The sequence below is a fragment of the Bombina bombina genome, chromosome 11 (assembly GCF_027579735.1).
Source record: "Bombina bombina isolate aBomBom1 chromosome 11, aBomBom1.pri, whole genome shotgun sequence".
Classification (NCBI taxonomy): domain Eukaryota; kingdom Metazoa; phylum Chordata; class Amphibia; order Anura; family Bombinatoridae; genus Bombina; species Bombina bombina.
This window is the reverse complement of record NC_069509.1, coordinates 76,502,892-76,518,741: the sequence shown is the minus strand read 5'-3', so window position 1 is coordinate 76,518,741 and position 15,850 is coordinate 76,502,892. Positions and strand designations below refer to the sequence as shown.

Here is a 15,850-nt window from a genome sequence, read left to right as displayed (position 1 = left end):
ATTCCAGTCGGACAACATAACGACTGTGGCATATGTCAATCATCATGGGGGAACAAGGAGTTCCTTAGTGATGATAGAAGTATCCAAGATAATCAGTTGGGCAGAGGCACACTCTTGTCATCTGTCAGCGATCTACATCCCAGGGGTAGAGAACTGGGAAGCAGATTTTCTAAGTCGACAGACTTTTCATCCGGGGGAGTGGGAACTTCACCCGGAGGTATTCGCCTCATTGATTCTCAGATGGGGCAGACCAGAATTGGATTTTATGGCATCTCATCAGAATGCCAAGCTTCCAAGATTACGGATCCTGGTCAAGGGATCCTCAGGCCGAACTGATAGATGCCTTGGCAGTACCTTGGTTGTTCAGCCTAGCTTATGTGTTTCCGCTATTTCCTCTCCTCCCACGCGTGATTGCTCGAATCAAACAGGAGAGAGCTTCAGTGATCCTGATAGCGCCTGCATGGCCACGCAGGACTTGGTATGCGGATCTATAGGACATGTCCTTTCTGCCACCGTGGAAACTTCCATTGAGACAGGACCTTCTCATTCACGGTCCTTTCCGACATCCAAATCTAATTTCTCTGCAACTGACTGCGTGGAAATTGAACACTTGATTTTATCGAAGTGAGGTTTCTCTGATTCAGTTATCAATACTTTGATACAGGCTAGAAAGCCTGTCACTAGAAAAATCTATCATAAGATATGGCGTAAATATCTTTTTGGTGTGAATCCAAGGGTTACTCATGGAGTAAAGTTAGGATTCCTAAGATTTTGTCTTTTCTCCAAGAAGGATTGGAGAAAGGGTTATCAGCAAGTTCCTTAAAGGGACAAATTTCAGCTTTGTCAATTGTGTTTCACAAACGTTTGGCAAATGTATCAGATGTTCAGTCTTTTTGTCAGGCTCTATCAAGAATTAAGCCTGTATTTGACCTATTACTCCTCCCTGGAGTTTGAATTTAGTTCTTCGAGTTCTGCAAGGGGTTCCGTTTGAACCTATGCATTCCATAGATATTAAACTATTATCTTGGAAGTTCTGTTTTTGGTTGCTATTTCTTCTGCTCGAAGAGTTTGTGAGCTTTCAGCATTACAGTGTGATTCGCCTTATCTAATATTTCATTCTGATAAGGTGGTTTTTACGTACCAAACCTGGGTTCCTTCCTAAGGTTGTTTCGAATAAGAATATTAATCAGGAAATTGTTGTTCCTTCCTTGTGTCCTAATCCTTCTTCTAAGAAGGAGCGTCAGTTACATAACTTGGACGTGGTCCGTGCCTTAAAGTTTTACTTACAAGCAACTAAGGATTTCCGTCAATCATCTTCATTATTCATTGTTTATTCTGGAAAGCATAGGGGTCAGAAAGCTACGGCTACCTCTCTTTCTTTTTGGCTGAGAATTATCATCCGCCTGGCATATGAGACTGCTGGACAGCAGCCTCCTGAAAGAATTACGGCTCATTCTTCTAGGGCTGTGGCTTCCACATGGGCTTTTAAAAATGATGCATCTGTGGAACAGATTTGTAAGGCTGCGACTTGGTTGTCCCTTCAAATTTTTTTCAAATTTTCCAAATTTGATACTTTTGCTTCTTCTTTGGCTATCTTTGGGAGAAAGGTTCTTCAAGCAGTGGTGCCTTCAGTTTAGGTTCCTTTCTTGTCCCTCCCTTTCATCCATGTCCTATTGCTTTGGTATTGGTTTCCCACACGTAAGGATGAAATCCGTGGACTCGTCATATCTTTGTAAAAGAAAACTAAATTTATGCTTACCTGATAAATTACTTTCTTTTACGATATGACAAGTCCACGGCCCACCCTGTTCTTTTTAAGACAGTTTTTCTTTATATTTTTTGTAAACTTCAGTCACCTCTGCACCTTTTTAGCCTTTCCTTTTTCTCTTCCTATACCTTCGGCCGAATGACTGAGGGTGGAGGGGAAGGGGAGGGGCTATATATACAGCTCTGCTGTGGTGCTCTTTGCCACTTCCTGTTAGCAGGAGGTTAATATCCCACAAGTAAGGATGAAATCCGTGGACTCGTCATATTGTAAAAGAAAGTAATTTATCAGGTAAGCATAAATTTAGTTTTTGTGAAACATTTTTGTTTTGCAAAATTTATAACTACTGGTCTCAGATTGTGATATAAATCACGGCGGTATAGGCTATAATACTAGCATTTTAGCCGGACCGCACAACCTGTAATACGGCGCTATGGAAATCTTGTACTCAAACGTCATTTTTTGAGTGCGTACTGGATTGTTGTGTTACAGGCTAAAACGCTTGCGTTATAGCTATAGCACAGTGACTTGGAATACGGGAGACCTGCAATTCCACACGCGATGGCCAATTTTTCAGCGGTATAACCGCACTATACTGGATCCTCCACGCTGGATTCTGCGTTGCCGGCAAAGTTGCTCTGCGCCTCGACTGCTCCGCGACACCGGGATGAAAATAGGAGATGCCCTCATGATGGATGAAGATGTCGCTGCCTGGATGAAGGCTTCTCGCCGCCTGGATGAAGATGGATGTCCGGACTTCAGGAACTGTTTTGCTTTGTTTTTGGGATGTTTTTTTAAGATTAGGGATGGGCAGTAAAAGAGCTGATTGAAAAAGAGCTGAATGCCCTTTTAAGGGCAATGCCTATACAAATGCCCCTTTAGGGGCAATAAGTCGATTAGTTTTTTTTTTTAGACTTAAGGTCTCAGATCGCGGTATAAATCACAGCTGTATAGGCTATAACACTAGCATTTTAGCCGGACCACACAACCTGTAATACGACGCTATGGAAATCTTGTACTCAAAGTCATTTTTTGAGTGCGGAATGGATCGTTGTGTTACAGGCTAAAACGCTTGCATTATAGCTATACCACAGCAACTTGGAATACGGGAGACCTGCCATTCCACACGCGATGGCCAATTTTTCATCGGTATAACTGCACCATACTGCAAAACTTGTTATGTAGGTGATTGTGTCTAGTCTCTTAGGAAAAAAAACTATATCCAATAATTACAATTATCCTAGCTTTGTGAAGGAATAATCTAGATTTTATTATTAAAGAGACAGAAACAAATATTTTGCTAACTCTTTCTTTTACTATTAATGCAGCCTTTAAAAGTATAATGACAGAAAGTTAATAAATACATATAAAAGTTGAACTAACACAAGGTAGTTACAATTTTTTTTTTTAAATCAGGCAGTTAAACCGGTATAATACAATAGAGACTGGCCAATCAGAATACAGCATACCACAATAAACTGTCCAATACAAAACACCACACCCTCTTTCTTGCCGATGCTGGTGAATTGAAGAAAAAATGAGGATATGAGGATATTTTAGAAATACATCCTATAATATAAAAGGCCAAGTGTGTTTGTCTGAAGCTGCCATGTGCAGTAGAGACAGCACGAGGACAAACACACCTGGCCTTACCTGATCTGCTGGCACGGTGCTGCGGATGTGGGCATGGCCAGACATGAGTGGGGGCGTGGTCGGGCGTGGTGGGGGCGTGGTCGGGGTGACAGGGCAGGGTCGGGTGCAGTCGGTGCGAGAGAGGGGAAAGAGATAGAAAGATAGGGGGGAGAGAGAGCAAGGTAGAGGGGAAAGCACAAAATATAGGGAAGAGAGAAAAAGAGAGGGGGAGAGAGAAAATCAGAAGAGAGCAAAAGAGAGGGGAAAATAGAGAACAAAAGAGAGGGGGGGGGGAGAGAGCAAAAGAAGAGAGGGGGGAGAGAGAGGGGGGAGATGGGGAGAGAGAGAGGTGGGAGAGAGAGCAAAAGAGAGGGGGAGAGAAAGCAAAAGAGAGGGGGAGAGAGAGCAAAAGAGAGGGGGAGAGAGAGCAAAAGAGAGGGGGGAGAGAGAGCAAAAGAGAGGGGGGAGAGAGCAAAAGAGAGGGATGGAGAGAGAGCGCAAAAGAGAGGGATGGGGAGAGAGAGAGCAAAAGAGAGGGGGAGAGAGAGCAAAAGAGAGGGGGAGACAGAGAGCAAAAGAGAGGGATGGAGAGAGAGAGAGCAAAAGAGAGGGGAAAGAGACAGAGCAAAAGAGAGGGGAAAGAGACAGATCAAAAGAGAGGGGGGGAGAGAGAGCGCAAAAGAGAGGGGGGAGAGAGAGCACAAAAGAGAGGGGGGAGAGAAAGTGCAAAAGAGAGGGGAGAGAGAGCCCAAAAGAGAGGGGGGGAGAGAGCTCAAAAGAGAGAGGGGAGAGAGCGCAAAAGAGAGAGGGGAGAGGGCGCAAAAGAGAGAGGGGAGAGAGCGCAAAAGAGAGAGGGGAGAGAGAGAGCACAAAAGAGAGGGGGGAGAGAGAGCACAAAAGAGAGGGGGGAGAGAAAGCGCAAAAGAGAGGGGAGAGAGCGTGAAAGAGAGGGGGGAGAGATAGCGCAAAAGAGAGAGGGGAAAGAGAGAGCGCAAAAGAGAGAGCGCAAAAGAGAGAGGGGAGAGAGAGAGCGCAAAAGAGAGAGGGGAGAGAGAGAGCGCAAAAGAGAGAGGGGAGAGAGAGCAAAAGAGAGAGGGGAGAGAGAGCAAAAGAGAGAGGGGAGAGAGAGCAAAAGAGAGAGGGGAGAGAGCGCAAAAGAGAGAGGGGAGAGAGCGCAAAAGAGAGAGGGGAGAGAGAGAGTGCAAAAGAGAGAGGGGAGAGAGCTCAAAAGAGAGAGGGGAGAGAGCACAAAAGAGAGGGGGAGAGAGAGAGTGCAAAAGAGAGGGGGGAGAGAGAGCAAAAGAGAGGGTTAGAGAGAGAGCGCAAAAGAGAGGGGGATAGAGAGTGCAAAAGAGAGGAGGGAGAGAGAGCGCAAAAGAGAGGGGGAGAGAGAGCGCGCAAAAGAGAGGGGGGAGAGAGCAAAAGATAGAGGGGAGAGAGAGAGCGCAAAAGAGAGGGAACAGAGAGCAAAAGAGAAGGGGGAGAAAAAGCAAAAGAGAGGGTGGCGAGAGGGAGCAAAAGAGATGGGAAAGAGCAAAAGAAAGGGTAGAGAGAGCAAAAGAGAGGGGGGAGAGAGAAAACAAGAGGGGGTAGAGAGTGCAAAAGAGAGGTGGAGCGAGAGAGAGTGCAAAAAAGAGAGGGGGAGAGAGCACAAAAGAGAGGGGGAGAGAGAGCAAAAGAGAGGGGGAGAGAGAGAGAGAGCAAAAGAGAGGGGGAGGGAGAGAGAGCAAGGGGTGGGACCGTTGTACTGCAAAAAATGGCCTGTGTAAACGGGCCTCAGGACTAGTAAGAACATAAAACAGTAGAACAGAATCCAGAATAATCCAGAATAAGAGTCTTAAAAACTTGAAAACCACTATGGCAGAAAAAAAACTCTTGAAACTGTAAATATGATGAAAATCTTTTCCTCCATGAAGGAACACTTAGGGAAGTTGATTGAAGAATATCAGGTAGGAATCCTTCCTCTCGAAAAAGATTCTCATTGAACTGGAGCTAAAATAAAACATATTGTATAAATATTATAAGGGAGGGTAATAATATGGCAGGGGAAATATTTGTCTCTGTGTCTTAAATAAAATCTACATTATTCCTTCACAAAGCTAGGATAATCGGAATTTTATTACAAGCACAGAGACTTCATATTTTGCTAGTGTAAAGCTTTCTTAACAAAATAAATGTAAAGTAGCGTTTTCAATGGGTTTGAAATAAAATTGCTTAAAAATAGAATCAGATGACCAAGCTGCATGTCAGAACCTCTGACAGAATGAGTAGAAAAAGATAAATCAATTTTAGCTTCTTTCATAACCCATTTAACCCATCTTGCAATAGAAGTAAAGGAAGCAGGAGCAAAAGGAGGGACACAATAAATTAGTAATTGAGAAGAGGAAAATTTTCTAAAGGATAAGGTTTTAGATTCATAAACTTTTAAACATTGGACAACACATAAATTAGGTTCAGAATGCAAATACGGATAAAATATAGAAGAAGATAAAGTTTTAGTTCTATGAGACAGAAGAAAAGTAATTCCTTCAGGAGTGTATCGTTTCAAATTGAAATATATAGCTTGGACATCAGAAACTCTTCTAAAGGAAATAAGACATAAACGGGTAGCTAATTTAGCTGATAATTGTTTTAATTGGAAGGCCAAGATTTAAAAAGGGAAACAATTATATCTACATCCCAAAAGAAAGTGTATTTAGGAACCGGGGGACATTGAAGTCTGATAGTTTTCAAAAGTTTGCAAATAAGGGGATATTGACCAATAGGGGAATTATTAACCAAAGAATGAAAAGCCAAAATAGCGGGACGAGAAACATTAATGGATCTATAAGCGAGACCGGAATCAAATAAGGAAGATAAGAAAACTACATGACAGATATCTGCTGAAAAGGGATCGAGATTCCTTTGTAAACACCAGCTAGACCATTTAGACCAAGCTGCGTTATAGCATTTACGTGTACCGGGAGCAATGGAATTTCTGATGAGGTTTTTAGCTCCCTCAGAAAGGTCGTCGAGAGAGAAAAGTCCCACGAAATCATCCATACTACTAGATTGAGGGAATGAGATAATATTAGAGGATGAAATTCTCTTTCTGGATTTAGAAGAAGATTTTGAAAGTGAGGAAGAAGAAGAGCAGGAAGGTAGGGCAGTTCCAGAAGAGAAGGAAACCAAGGTTGAGTTGGCCAGAAGGGAGTTATTATCAAAAGAGAAATCTGATCTCTCCGAACAATTGAAATTGTTCTCTCAATCATAAAAAAACGGAGGAAAAGCATTAGATCCTTTAAGGGGCCAAGTTTGAAGGAAGGCGTCTGTTGCTTTGGCTTCTGGATCTGGACGCCAACTGAAGTATGGGAGCAATTGGAAGCTCAATCAAGAGGCAAATAAATCTATAGAAAAAGGATCTCTCAAATTTAGAAGAGAAAGAAAAACATTGTGATTCAACTTCCATTCGCTCGCATCCCTCAAATAGCAAGATCCCCAATCCGCTGAAACGTTTGAAAGACCAGGTATGTACTCTGCCTTGATTGAAATGTTTTTGTCTAAACAGAAATTAATTAATTTTTTTGTTATAATGAAAGATCTCTGGATTTCATACCTCCCAGATAATTCAAGTAAAGAACTGCTGACACATTATACATGCGGAGAAGAATGGATACTGGGAAAGAAAATTTCCGAAAACTTTTAATAGCAAAAGAACCTGCTAAAAGTTCCAGACAATTTATGTGAAGTTCTTTCTCCCCATGAGACCATTTTCCTCCAGTGATACAAGGACCGCAACGTGCACCCCATCCTGAACCGCTCACATCTGATTCTATCACTAGATCCAGGGATTTTTCGAAATTGGCTCTCCCGTTCCAGGCTTCCATGTTTGAAAGTCACCAGAGAAGTTCTTCTCTTGCTTCTTTTGAAAGAGGAATCATATGGCTGTAAGAAAAACCCTGTTGTAAATGATAAATTGTTAATCTTTGGAGTTCTCTGTAATGTAAAGGGGCTGGAAAAATAGCCTGAATAGAGGATGAAAGTAACCGTACTATTCTGGCTATTGTTCTGATGGATACAAATTGTTTTGAGAGGTTTTTGAAGATCTCCTTCTTGATATTCTTTAATTTCAGAAGAGGAAGACTGAGAGTCAAAATTCAAAGTACTTATCTGAAATCCCAGGAATATAAGGGATTTTGTAGGAGAAAGGATAGATTTTTCTTTGTTGACAATGAAACCTAGATTCTCTAACAGAAAAATGGTGGTTGATAAATGATTTTTCAAAATAAGAAAACTCTGGTTCATGATAAGAATATCATCTAGATAAATTATAATCCGAATTCCTCTCATTCTTAACCAGGATATTACCGGTTTTAAGAGTTTGGTAAAAATCCAAGGGGCAGAAGAAAGACCAAAAGGAAGACAAGTAAAACTACAAAATTGGTCTTTCCACATAAATGTTAGAAATTTCCAGTGGGATTGATGAATCGGGACTGAAAGATAAGCATCCGAGAGGTCCAAACAAACCAACCAATCGTTGTCTATTAGATACTCTCTTAAAAGGTGTATACCTTCCATTTTGAAATGGCGATACACCATGAATAAATTTAACATTCTTAAATTTATGACAGGATGAAATTGCTGTTTTTCTTTTTCACCAGAAACAGGTAAGAGATGAGAGATAAAAGGGGAAAAAGGAACTCGAACAATAGCGTTTTTTTGTAAAAAGATTTTGAATCTCCTCCTGAACCAGTGTTAAATCTGACCTTGAAAAAATAATTGGATTGGGACAATCTATTTGAGTTGGAAGAGAGGTGAAATCTATGAGGACTCCTAAAGTGGATTGAATTACCCATTGGTCTTGAGTAATGAAAGTCCAATTCTTTGCAAATTGAAGGATTCTTCCACCAACTATATGAGGCGAAAAAGGAAAAGGGGAAACATTTGGAAGATTTACCTTGTGGAAAACGGGATCTCCCTCTGAAACTGGGGTTTCTTTGGATCCACGGGAGGGCTCTGGATGGGAAAAATTGATTGAAGGAGTCTTGGAACTGTTTCTGATTACCGAAATTTGATTGGTTCAATTGTTGGGCATTTGCAAATTGAGGTCTAGAAAAGGAGGTTTGGCCAGGAAAACAACCTCTAATTCTCCCGGCCCTATCAGAGAAATTGTTCTGAAATATCTTTTTGAAAGATGTTTTGACTTTATTAAGTGTAGAAAAAAAGGTTTTGGCATACTTATTAAGATCTTTAAGAAATGGATCCCCAAAAAGGAGTCCATCTTCATCAGACTGAAGTTCATTAGTTGCGGAATCAATCATCTTATAGTCAATTTTGCGTAGAATAATCTTACGCCTTTCAATTGTCATAGAGACATTAGTGTTTCCATCAAAACTTAAAATGTGATAGACCCACTCTCTTACTGTATTATAGGGTCAAGTAATTCATTGTCAACTACAGCATTGTCAGATAATTCTAATAATCTGGTAATGGGGCCTAGAGAGTCTAATAATTTGTCCTGGCAGTTTATCAACCCTTTTTTCCACTTTATAGCCAGGGGTACCAATAAACTTCAAAATTTTGGGATCTATCTCGGGGGTAATATTACTGTTTTTGGATAAAAGTGGTCTGGGGAATTGAGCCCTCATTTTATTTCTTAATTTTGGTTTTAAAGAATTTATAACTTTAGGACCCCATTCCGCAGACCTGGGGTGATGGAGAGTATCTGCGTTAAATCTGGGATTACCCAGAGCATCTTTAAAATTATTTACCTCAACCTCTAAATATTTTGTTTTAGCAAAACATTTTCTAGGTCTCTTAGAAACAGGAGAATCATCAGATGAAATATTATAATTTTCCTGATCGGAATTATCTGAGGATAAATCTGAGTAAGAGGAAGAGATATCTTTAATCATAAGTGTGGTATTAGATATCTAAGACTTAGAAGATCCCAATTTTACTCTTTTAGGAGGAAGGGACTTTATGGAAATGTTTTGCTTCCCCTGCCCATGGGAAGGTGAGTCTCAGATAAGACATTTCTTGATTTAGAAACAAGTTGTTTACTAGCCTGTATTGCTCTAGAGGGGTGATGTCTCTTAATTGCTGATTTAGAAGAATGAGCTCTGTCAGCTAAAAGAGCTGTAATCTTAGACATCCATTTCCCCATAGATGTATCTATCATAGTTTGAACTTTTTGTTCACTCATTTTAGGCTTATCAGAATTCTGAGACATATTTAAAATAAACAGTATTTTCTGAAATAAGTATAACATTTAAATATGAAAAACCAGTATAATAATTAATATATTAAAATATTACATAAAAGTTAAGTAAATAACATATAACATTTCTCTGACAGGAAAAAATAAAATTGTATGTAATGTAATAATGTAATAACACAAACAACCAGAAGATGGAGATAAATACTTAGTAATTGAACTAAGGATAAAAATAACAATAATAACAATTGTAATAACAAGATTTTAACAAAACTAAGAGAGCAACAGAGTTGCGATGTGATCACCACAGAGGATAAAGGAGGTGGTAAGATGAGGTATATGACGTCGCTTAAAACACACCCTAAGATGGCGACGAGTCACGTGACCGCATTGAAGAGAGAAGATGGAGGAACAGCATAATAAAAACGGAGCAGATAAAGAAACTGCACAAGCGGATAAAATAAATGGTATCTGCAAAAGAAAATGAATTTGGGACTCAACAAAAGTGTTAAGAAGGAAAAAAGGAATATAACACAAAAGTTTAAAACGTAAAAAACAAAGAAAAGCAAATATAAACAAAAAAAAATACTATTTAAACTATAAACAATTCTTATGGAACTTCTAGCTAAAAAAGTCTAAATATACAAAAAACGGAAAAGACACAAAATAAATAAAAATAAATAACTATATTTTCATGTGTAATAATGTAATTGCAATTATTTGACTGACCACATGATAGCAGTATTACACAACAGGAGTGGATTTTGAATGATTGTAAGGGTATAAAAGGCAAACATCTATATGTATTCATTCAGACATGATTAACAATATACTGAAGGTGTGAATTGTTTACAACTACAAGCCTTAGGACCCAGGTGTACTTAAAGGGACATGAAACCCAAAATGTTTCCTTCATGATTTAGAAAGAACATACCATTTTAAACAACATTCCAGTTTACTTCTATTATCAAATTTGCTTCATTCTCTTGGTATCATTTGTTGAAGGAGCAGCAATGCACTACTGGTTTCTAACTGAACACATGGGTGAGCCAATGTCAATCAGTGTATATTTGTAGCTACCAATCAGCAGCTAAAACCTACGTTCTTTGCTGCTCCTGAGCTTACGTAGATAAACACTTCAGCAAAGGATAACAAGAGAAAGAAGAAATTAAATAATAGAAGTAAATAGGAAAGTTGTTAAAAATGGTAAGCTCTGTCTAAATCACGAATGTCTAATTATGACTTTACTGTCTCTTTAATTAAAGGTCCTTTTTAAAGAAAAATACTGAAGCTGTAGGCTTGATTTTTTAAACTTTGCTTTGTATATTATTTTAGTATTTGTCTAGTAATTATTATGTTTTATGCCCCTTTGCTATAAAGTAACATAGAGCATTCTTGCTCAGCATATACGTAATCCTTTAACCAGTATCTTCCAACGCCCCTTTACAGCTTCTGATTAATATTGAGAAGTAAAGGTAACCGTGGTCATCCTTTTACTCCGCAGGAGCCTCTGTTTGGAATGCTGACAGTACCGTTAGGATCTTCCCTGCTCCCTGTGGAGGATGAGATAAAACAAGAAGCTATAATCACGTTTAAATTGGTAAGTTAACTTTTGCCAATCCCTCTATTTCAACAATCAAATATGTTTGGGTTGATAGTTCTAATTTAATTGTATTAGACTGCGGCAATTAAGTTAACCTTTGGATTAGACTTTTGCAATGTGTCTCTTTGTATTTGATTCATTTCAGCCAGTGGATTTTGGTGATTACTTTTATTGCATTAGACAGTGGCAACTGCTTTAATCTCATAATGGGCTAGATTACAAGTGGAGCGCTAATTTATTGTGCGCCCGCAAATGGGCTAACTCTCCCGTTTGCTGTAACGCATGAAATAACCAGCTATTACAAGTGGCTGGTTATTGCTAGTAAAGTAGCAATTACTGCTCAGAAAATTAACCTGTGTTCAGACCTCTGGTTAATTTTCTAAATATCCCCCAATTACCACCATAATTGAATGTAGTGTGCATTATTGTGAAAAAAATTTGCATCTTTTTTCCCCCATAATAACTGCAGGAGGCAGTTTTAAGGGGTTAAAATTTGTGGGTGGGGGGGTGTTAGAAAATAAAATGACATTGTTCCCAGTAAATATATATGTATATGCTTATATACATATATATTAATGTGTTATTTAAATTTGCGTGCACTGGTATTACAAAGTGGAGCACAAATATTGCGCAATATTTTGCGCTCCACTTGTAATCTGGCCCAACTTTAGTTTGTTCTGATTACTATGATATCATTTAGTACATTTTGTTGTTATTTAATTAAATTGTATTCTGGTAATTAATATAATTGAATTTGTGGCTATCACATTAATGTTATTGAATTAGACTGCACCGTTTACTTTAATCATATTGCATGGGTTTCTGGCAGATTCTTTGAGTTCTTTATCGTTTTGAAATTGATAGTAACAATTTATTTAATTAAAAAAAAGACTTGACGCCAGCTGTTGTAGATATATTTCTGTGGGTAAAGTATAGAAAACAAGAATATGAAGATCACTCTGTACCAACCAATCCAGTAATTTAGAAGTAAGAGATTGTAGGGTGATTACAGAAGGACCGATGGCAGAAGTGTTCTGTTCTAATTGTGGTGGGAATGGGCAGAGGTAATAGAAAGATTGAAGAGAGAGGTTAGAATTGTGACTAGGTAGGTAGAGACAAATAGAATGAATTGTGATGAAATAGCACATCAAATTTATCTTCAAAAATGATTTTATTTATTATGGAAAATCCAAAATCGAAAACATCAGCACCACTGTTTGGAAAAGTATGGAAACGTTTCTTTATTAGGTGATTGGTCAAAATACAGTGACGTTTTGGGCTACAAGCATGATTAAAGGGACAGTCTAGTCAAAATTAAACTTTAGTGATTCAGATTGCACATGCAATTTTAAACAACTTTCCAATTTACTTTTATCATCAAATTTGCTTTGTTCTCTTGATATTTTTTGTTGAAAGCTAAACCTAGGTAGGCTCATATGCTTATTTCTAAGCCCTTGAATGCCACCTATTTTTTTCATTGCATTTTGACAGTTTCTCACAGCTAGGCAGTGTGCCATATAGATATTTATGAGTTAGCACTGATTGGCTAAAATGCAAGTCTGTCAAAAGAACTGAGATAAGGGGGCAGTCTGCAGAGGTTTACATACACGGTAATCATAGAGGTAAAAAGTATATTAATATAACTGTGTTGGTTATGCAAAATTGGGGAATAGGTAATAAAGGGATTAAACAATAAAAATCCTGGAGTAGACTGTCCCTGTAAGCACTGGTTGTTGTAGCATGATAAGTTGCTGTATATGGACCAATCACAAAATAAAGAGGCTTTACTATACTTTTAAAAAACAGTAATGCTGGTGCATTCTATTTTGGATTGACAGTGGCCGCGTTCGGGCAGCGCTCAGGAGCTAGTGGGGATGCTTCACTCCCAGCGATGACGTGGCGCTAGGTGACGTCACAAGCAAGGGAGCTTAGAAAAAACGTTTGCATGCGCAAAGGGATCTGCTGCACAATAATGGACTGCGCATGCGAACGTTTTCACTAAGCTCCCTTGTAGCTGTCACACAACACCGGTGTTATGCCGAGAATGATTTCCCCACCAGTCTCTTTGCAAACATCGGAACTCTGACCCACCTCCATTCAGCTGCACTCAGCTCAGCCCCTGTAGCTTATCCTGCACTGAATAGAGGTGGGTCAGAGTTGCGATGTTTGCCAAGAGACTGGGGAAATCATTCTCGGCATAACACCGGATAAGTCTGACAGCAGCATTTAGTACAGGGCAAAGTGGGGATAGGTTATGTAGCCTATCTTCACTTTGCTCTGTACTAAATGCTGCTCTCAGACTTATCCGCCTCACCTGTCCCTGCTCTGCAGCTTATAAAAACATGGCAGCCTCCACAGCAACACGTGTGTGGAGGCTGCCATGTTGCCAAGCGTCTGAGCTTGCTCTGAAAAGTCCCAGCTTTTCCAGCACGCTGGAAGCACTAGGACTTACGTCATCAGAGCGCTCAAAAAACGCCAGGCATCTCACTTGCAAGTGTGAGAAAAATGCTCCAAGCGAGTCCCAGTTCGCTTGGAGCGCTGCCCGAACGCGCCCAGTGTGAGCAGAGACAACTGGAGGAAGAGAGCAAAGTTTCTTCTTTATACCCAATCTTAAGTAGCTGTTTGAATCACTTTTTATGTATTTTAAAATAATGTGCAAACGAGAGTACAACAAGTAAATCTCTTAATTTCTTGCTCCCCTCTCTTGGCAAACAATTACTTAGGATGCCTGTGGCTTCCAAAAAGTTCACATACACTTGTTAAGTCACATTGAGGTATACAGTAGTGGACCTACTCAACAGAGGGCCCTGGTGCAAACATTTATTTTGCCCCCCCCAAGTAACTCAGTAGTAAGCAATAGTAATACTATAGATGCTGCTCTGTTTAATGATTCTGAATAGATAGAGATAGTTAGATAGATGATAGATAGAAATATAGATAGATAAAAGGCTCCCATACTTTGGGATTGTACACATTCTGCGCACGCCTATGTATAGACTGGCTACTATTGGCCCCCCAAGTACTTTGGCCCTGGCGCCACTGCACTTGCTGCGCCAATGGTAGTTCTGCCCCTGGAGGTATATTCCAGTCTTTTAGAATCATGCAAAATCATAGTTCTCAGCTCAAACATTTTTGGGCATTCATACTAACTGTATTCTAATCTGTATGGAGCACATCCGAATAAATGAAATTGTGGGATATACATCAGTAATATTTTAGAAACATTCTACATTTGGATTCAATAAATGCACAAATACATGTGAGTAGTTTTTATGTGTTTTTCCCCCCCATAGAGCTCCATCTAAGGAAACAACAAACAGACAATGATAAAGAAAAAACATAAAAATTGACAGACAGTTGAACCCTTATATCGGGGAACATAATTGACAGGACACCTCACATTGTAATTTTAGCTGTGTAGTTGGTAGTTGGATGTAGAGAGAGAGGTGCAATGATAGTAACAGATGGGTTGAGAAAGGGGAGAATGAGTGAGGACAGGGGTCTTAGAGTGGAAGATTACTTGAGGGCAGGAAGGTTAATAAAGTGGTCACAGAACAGAATGGTCACAGTTCATACATCCCTGTGATGTCCTGTTTTGTGCAGGAACTTATGCAGTGTTTTTTAAGGTAAGGGTTTGTTGCTCTTTAAATGAATAAAACAGGCAGTATGGTTTGAACTACCTGTTAAATCACTGGTGAGGCATTTACTGAAAGAAAACTTCGTAGATGCCAAGCAGAAGCAAGGAATAAATGAGTAGAAACAATTGTTGCAATATTGGTATGGAACTTAAAGCAAACAGTTCAGAGATCTGATAGAATAAATGTGTCTTTTGGTATACTTAGTATAACATCAGTAGTTGTATCCTTATTGTAACAATTCTCAGGAATGTCTTCACGCACTCGCACACTCATACATAAAATATATACAGCACAGTCAGACTTTAGTAATAACCGGTAGAATATACAGCAGAGGATATTAGCAAGGTAATGCGGCTGCTTTCCAGAGAGAGACAAGGTAAGTAGTAGATCCTTTAAAAGTGGATTAAGTATTACCTTAGATTTGAGGAGAACGGTTTACCTCTGTGACCGGTATACAACGTTGGTGTGAGTGCGGCTTCCGGAACGCTGCAAGTAGATCCAGTGGCTCCTTGATCCGGATTGAAGTATAATGGATTCCGGTAGAATTGGAGAAATAATGAAATACTTTTGAAAGTTAAGTGATAAGCTAGAGATCCTCACTTTACAACTGATGTTCAGAGAGAAAGTATAACAATGAAGCAAGTTAGCAATATTCAAGAATAGAATCACAACATGAGGAATGCGATCAGAAAAGCTCCAAAGAGAAAAACAATTTTCAGGCAAGGAATGATTGTTCAGGTGTGCCTGATATAGGGTGGAGGAAAGGTAGGCGGGATATACCTTAAAGGTATATCACACACTCCCCCCGCTAAGGGGTCCCCCAAACGACGAGAGGGATGGCTTCAAAGGATACCTGCGATGAAAAGATCTAATCAGACGGGGAGCAGAAATGTCAGTGCTACGATGCCAAGAATTGTCCTCAGGACCAAAACCTTTCCATTTTAGCAAGTACTCTAGGTGACGGTTCTTGATCCTAGAATCTAGAATACGGTCCACCTCAAATTCGTCGTTGTCAT

The 15,850-nt window shown here is 39.5% G+C and overlaps 1 protein-coding gene across 1 annotated transcript in view; it reads left to right on the top strand.

The window, feature by feature from the left end:
* The window catches only part of MYO15A (myosin XVA), a 628,913-nt gene that overhangs the window by 206,032 nt on the left and 407,031 nt on the right, over window positions 1-15,850 (top strand). Inside the window, 1 exon segment of the mRNA XM_053694925.1 lies at window positions 11,098-11,193. Within this exon segment, the coding sequence (XP_053550900.1) occupies window positions 11,098-11,193 (96 nt within the window).